The sequence below is a fragment of the Emiliania huxleyi genome, assembly GCF_000372725.1.
Source record: "Emiliania huxleyi CCMP1516 unplaced genomic scaffold EMIHUscaffold_75, whole genome shotgun sequence".
In the NCBI taxonomy this organism is placed as follows: Eukaryota; Haptophyta; order Isochrysidales; family Noelaerhabdaceae; genus Emiliania; species Emiliania huxleyi.
Window position 1 is genome coordinate 30,625 of NW_005196379.1, and position 6,243 is coordinate 36,867.

Below are 6,243 nucleotides of genomic sequence, written 5' to 3' on the forward strand. Positions count from 1 at the left end.
CCCTTGGGTTCTCTGTTTTCTTTCTTTTTTTCGAGGGTCAAAATATGCCGCGAGGAGGGCAGAGCTGCGACGAAAGGCGAGAGAAGAAGCGAGAGCAAGGGATCGGCAGGCGGCGGCGCCGTCGCAGAACGAGGCAGAGAAGAGCGACGCGACAGAGGAAGAAGCGACAAGAGAGAGAACGAAGAGAGTGGGACGACCGCGAGGTGGCATGAAGGTTGCAGCGAGAAGCGGCGAGAGGCTGCGACGAGAGATAGGAAGAGGCAGACGCCCAAGGGTGGGCGACGGCTAGCGCATCACACCCCTCTCCTTAAAATCCCTGTGTGGTGGCGGCGTGCCGTCCTCCCATCCCTCCCTTGGGTTGTCTGTTTTCTTTCTTTCTTTCTTCTGAAAACAAAAAGACCCCCCCCCCCCCCAAATCCTCATCGCAAACCCTGTCAGCCGAGAGTCCTCCTACGGGAATGTACCTACGTAAGAGCCACATACAACGAGAAAAAACCCAGCCGAAATGAAATGGGGTGCAATGGCCAATGACCCCAGCGGCCCAGCGTGCGCCTTCTTCTTTGTTGCAACACAAACAAGCTACTCCCACAATCTCAAGTATCCCCTGCCGGCAGCAGCCTCCACGTCGGCCTCCGCCCCCTTTCCTCGCACGACCAGGCCTCGGCTGTTGGCGCTCTTGGCCCGCGCCAGCGCCGCCGAGTTGCGCGTCCCTCCCTTGCCTTCGAGCTTGAGGCTCGCCCGCAGCGCGCTTGTCACGTGCGCCCCGCCGTACGCCTCCGCGTCCCTCATCGCGCAGACAAAGATGGTCGACACAGTGCACTCGTACACGCTGGCGAGGGCGCGTCCGACGAAGAGCGCCAACGCCGCCACGGCCAGGCTCGGCAGCAGCGGCTCCACCCCGGGCTGGTCCTGCATCCAGCGAAGCAGCGGCTGCGCGCTCAACCCCCCTCCCCCTCCCTCCGCAAGCTGCGCCACCCCGGCGCCGTCGGCAGCCGGGCCCGTCAGGGGCGAGCCGCTCGCCGCTTCCTCCAACCACCTGCCCGCCGCGTCAACCCAGGTGGGCCACACGCCGCTGCTGATGAGGGCGTACGAGACGACCCCGCAGGCGAGCGGTATCCCCACCGACTGGACGCCAAAGAGCAGCGACTGCACGGTAACGTTGATGACGGCTTGCGCCGGGTAGCGCGCGGTGAGGAGGAACGTCTCGCGGCAGGCGGAGCAGAAGGCGTCGCCGTCGAGCGCGACGAAGATGTAGGCGAAGGAGTTGATGTAGCTCATGCACCGGCCGAGGCAGCGAGTGTAGCACCGCAAGCAGCGCATGGTGACGCCCGTGCCGCCGCCCGCCGACTGGCGCTCCAGCCACTGGAGGCCCCGACGCAAGAGCTGCGTCACGGCGAGCAAGAAGGCGCCGTACGCGATGGAGCCCGCGTGGAAGCGCAGGGCCCGCCACAGCGAGGCCGTGAGCGGCCACCTCTGCCTCTCCCGCGTGCCGCGGAAGAAGAACCAGTGCGAGACGGCGCCGCTCGTCGCCGTCCAGCCAAACGCGCCGACAAACTGCGCGGCCCAAAAGGACGCCGCCACGTGGTAGACGAGAAGAAATGTGCGCAGCCTGTCGGGTGGCAGTGGCGAGAGGAGTGCCGCGACGGTGTCGCCGACCTCACTCGAGCCGTCGGCGAGCCACCCGTTGGCGACGAGGCCAACCTCGGCCGGAGTCGGCCGTGCAGTAAGCAAAAAGATCGGGACGACGACGCTGTAGAGGAGGGTGGCGAGGGACACGAGGAGCATGACGAAGGAAAACAGAAGGAGCTGGGGCGACTCGCTGATCACCGCCGTCGCGCCCTTGACGACTCCGACGGTGATTGAGATTCTTCGGCAGAGAGCGGCGTATGCGGCGGCGTAGACTGCAAAGAGGAGAAACAGCGTCGCCGCCGCCCACTGAAAGCCGACGTCGCGTTCAGCCCCGCTCATCGCTTGTCCGTGTTCGTCTGTGTAGACCAGCCCCTCCGCCACGTCCGCGGGCACGAGACCCCCTTTGAGCGCGCACATTGCCGCTGCTGCGAGCAGCGACAGGCCGACGCCGCAGAGGAGGAGGTGCACCGTGCAGCGGGCGGCGAGGCGGAGGAAGACGAGCCACAGGAGCCCGAGAAGCACGGGGAGCACAAGCCCGCACGTAATCACCTCGCCCCGGGCCGCCACCACCGAGTCCAGCGCGCGCGATGCCGCTCCGAGGCCACGGGTCAGTTGCGCCGCAAAGGCCTCGCCGTCCGGCAACGAGGCCACCTCAGAGTGCGTGATGGTGAGTGCGCGCTCGCAGCGCATGCGCCGCGCCGCCGTGTCCTGCGCCCAGAGCCCGCGATCCTCGTAGCCCGCCACCTCCAGGCACGACTCGCCCACCTCGCTGCACGAAGGCTGCTCGCACGCGACGAGGACGCTCCGGTGCTCCTCGGCCACCGGGAGGCAGCGGTGGAGCACGGGGACGGTGCCGAGCGCCGCGGTCCAGCGGACCAGACCCGTGGCGTTGTCGGATCCCGTGGCGTTCTCCGAGCCGGCTTCGAGCACGACGTCGCCCCGCGCGGGGCAGGAGGCGACACACACGCCGTACAGGCGGTGCGAGAAGGGCGTGGCCGCGCCACGGGCAGCCAGGTCCTGGCTGAGGTGGGGGAAGAAGGTGAAGGGCAGGTGTTCCAGTCGGTGCGAGCCACAGCGCCGACCAGAGTGGTCCGTCCCGTAGAAGACGGCTGAAGGGTCGCCCAGAGCAAAGGCGGCGCCCCCCACGAGCGCATGGGCCGACATTGCCAACGCAAAGAGGAACAGGCAGGCGCAGTCTGTGCACGAGTGCTCCCCTGGTGGAGGCGGGCCCGCGGGCTTGAGCGATGCGCTGCCGCGGCTCGTGGTGCTCGCACTGTCGCTGCCGTCGTCACGCGAGCGCCAGAAGGGCATCGTCTGAGCCGGTGACTGGCGGAAGGACGGACGAGTGCAACTCTTTTGAGACTCGATTGAGACAGGAGCTTCGATGCTTTTTAAAAGGCATTCAATTGTCGGCATTACACATTGCAACAAGACTCAAGAGAAGGCGATGACGTCGTCCAGCATCGATGTCGCGTTGACGGTGACCGAGTTTGGTAGAAAATGCAGATCGAATTCGGGCATGTGCTCCAGCAGCCACGTCTTGGCAGTGCACCAGTCGAGCGATTGCGCTCGGACGACCGAATTCCGCCAGTCGACTAGCTGCGGGTCGAAGCAGGTCATGTTGGGAAGTGGCGGCGAGAGTGTGACGTCGCAGCGGCACCGAAGCTGCTGGCTGCTCTGTGATCCACAGCGGGTAGGCGTAGGTGTCGTGGCCCAATCCGGCGATCCAGTCAGTCCAGGGTGCAGAAGCGGGCGGCATGGAGAATTTTACAATGGCATGGAGAAGTCAGCCGTCTCAAGAAAAACGTCAATTCACACTCCAAGTGCTGCATCATCTGTCCCGCGTCCACCCATAACGCGCGCTGGTGTCCACACCAGTCCGAGCCTGACTGTTCTTCACCTTCCTACCTACCTACCTGCTGCACTCCAAGTGCTCCAAGTGCCTCTCCTCCTGGTCCTGCTCCGAAGCTGAGTGGGGCCGACTGGGCTGTTGAGGGGGGCGAGGCGGCGCTCGCGGCGGCGTTGTCCGCCGCCAAGGAGAGGCGCGCGGCCACTGCAGCTGCAATGGCAAAGGCGGCCGCTGCCAGGATGGCGGCGGATGCGGCACGGCGCTCGTAGGGAGCTGCTGAGTGTGCTGAGGGGCAAACGCGTGCCGCGTGGCCCCTCTCGGTACGTGTACGGGGAAGCTCGAGGACTCTCTGGGGGCTGTGGCGCTGTGCGGTGTGGTCGCGGATGCTTGTCGGGGTAGAGCCGCGCCGTATACACAAGCAGGGGAGAAAAGCAGCATCCGCGTACACACAACGTTCTCTCACACACACCTTACGGCCCTTGCACCCTCGCCTCGACCTTCTTTGGCAGCAGCTGGTTCGACAAGTCCTCTCCGTGGCCTAGACAGCCGCGCTCGCCCTGGCCCCAGGTAAAGGCGGCGCCGTTGGCGGTGAGGGCGAGGCTGTGGTCCTCTCCCGCCAGCACGGCGACGACGCGCTGGCCAGCCAAGGCCTCGACCTTCTTCGGCTGCAGCCGGCGCTGCTCGTCGCCGTGGCCCAACCTGCCAAAGCCTCCACTGCCCCAGCTCCAGACGGCGCCGTCGGCGGTGAGGGCGAGGCTGTGCATAGCTCCGGCCGACACGGCGACGACGCGCTGCCCTGCCAGGCCCTCGATCCTCTTGGGCAGTAACTGGTTCTGGTCGTCGCCGTGGCCCAGCCGGCCACAGACTCCGCCGCCCCAGCTCCAGACGCTGCCGTTGGCGGTGAGGGCGATGCTGTGGTACACTCCCGCCGAGACAGCGACGACGTGGTGGCCAGCAAAGGCCTCGATCTTCTTTGGCTGCCACTGCTCCTGCTCGTCGCCGTGGCCCAACCGGCCGAAGCCTCCCCAGCTCCAGACGGCGCCGTCGGCGGTGAGAGCGAGGCTGTGGTTAGCTCCGGCCGACACGGCGACGACGCGCTGCCTTGCAAAGGCCTCGATCTTCTTCGGCAGCAGCTGGCACGTTGCCTGCGGATCAAGTGTCAATGGGCCTCAGCGCAGCCGTGTGTGTGTGCGCGGGGGGCACGCACACACACACACACACACACACACACACACACACACACACACACACACACAGAGAGAGAGAGAGAGAGAGAGAGAGAGAGAGAGAGAGAGAGAGAGAGAGAGAGAGAGAGAGAGAGAGAGAGAGAGCTGCTCCTGCTCGTCGCCGTGGCCCAGCTGGCCAAAAACTCCACCGCCCCAGCTCCACACGGCGCCATCGGCGGTGAGGACGAGGCTGTGCACGCGTCCAGACTCCACGGCGATGGCGCGCTTCCCCGCCAAGGCCTCGATCTTCTTGGGCAGCAGCTGGGCCTGCGCGTCGCCGTGGCCTAGCCGTCCGTGCCAACCTGCGCCCCAGCTCCAGACGGCGCCATCGGCGGTGAGCGCGAGGGTATGCAGATCTCTAGCCGACACACTCACGGCGCGCTCGCCGCCAAGCGACGGGAGGCGCGTCGGCGTGTTGAGCCGCGTCACTCCCTCGCCGTGGCCGAGGATGAGGTTTTGAACGTGATCCGGCGTTGAGCCGCACGACGAGAGCCGCCCCTCGCCGTCGATGAAGACGCTGTGCTGAACACCTGCCGACGCCCTCGCCGGCGGGTTGGACTCGCGCAGCAAGGCAGCGCAGCACAGCCACCGCGCGGCGCAGCCCTCGTCCTCTGGCGGCGCCGGCAGCTCGTAATCGCGCTCTTGCGCCCACAAGCGGATGCCCTGCTCCGCGAGTGAGGCGTGGAAGAGCAGCGAGACGGCCGCAGCGCGAGCGATGTCGGCGGGGTCGCAGCGAGAGAGGACGCGGACGAGGAGCTCCGTGGGGAGGTCGAGGAGGCGGGCGGGCGGCGGCGTGGCTGGCGAGGGCGCGGAGGTGGAGGCCTGGACGATGCGGCGCCTCGCAAGAAAAAGAATTCTCCCCGCCGTGAGGTTAATGACTGCACTCTGCTCCAGAGGCAGACTCCCTAGGGTGGGCGACGGCTAGCGCACCACACACCTCTCCTTAAAATCCCTGTGTGGTGGCGGCGTGCCGTCCTCCCATCCCTCCCTTGGGTTGTCTGTTTTCTTTCTTTCTTTCTGCACTCTGCTCCAAGTGCTCCAACGTCTGTCGATTGCATGCGAAACAAAGACAAGACCAACGCACGGGCAGAGGAACGAGAGAAGAATATAGGATGGATAACGCGCCTGTTCAAGGCATGGAGGGTGAGCCACGCTGAACGTGCTGAACGTAGAGCCGAACGGACGGGAGGACGCCGGGGAAGAAGACTCCGAAGAGGACGAAACACCAGTGGAAATCCCGTCGTCAGCTGTCACGATGCACCCGAAGGGGATCCCAGCGCCTGGCGAAGAGGAGGTCGCGTCCACGCCCTGGCTGCCAGCCAGAGGCGCCGCGGGCCTCCTAGCCGCGCTCGCCGCCGCGAGCGCTGCCACCTCTGCCGCGGCCGCCGCCCCGGCCGCCGCCGCCGCGTCCGGAGACCCCGCCATCGCGCTGGCCACGGGCGTCGCCATTGCGCTGGCCACCGCCGCGCTGGCCGCTCCCGCCGCCGTCGCCGCTGCGGCGGTCGCCGCCGCCGCCGTTGCCGCCGCCGCCGCCGCTGC

General features: G+C 66.7%; 1 protein-coding gene across 1 annotated transcript; it reads right to left on the bottom strand.

Annotated features, from left to right (window-relative positions):
* Positions 1–579: 579 nt before the first annotated feature.
* Positions 580–2,940, bottom strand: EMIHUDRAFT_217649 (hypothetical protein; the record flags this gene model as incomplete). The annotated part of the gene is made up of 2 exons (XM_005760479.1): positions 580–1,477; positions 2,834–2,940. 2 exons carry the CDS (start codon positions 2,938–2,940, stop codon positions 580–582), a joined length of 1,005 nt encoding a protein of 334 aa, XP_005760536.1.
* Between the last annotated feature and the right edge of the window lie 3,303 nt (positions 2,941–6,243).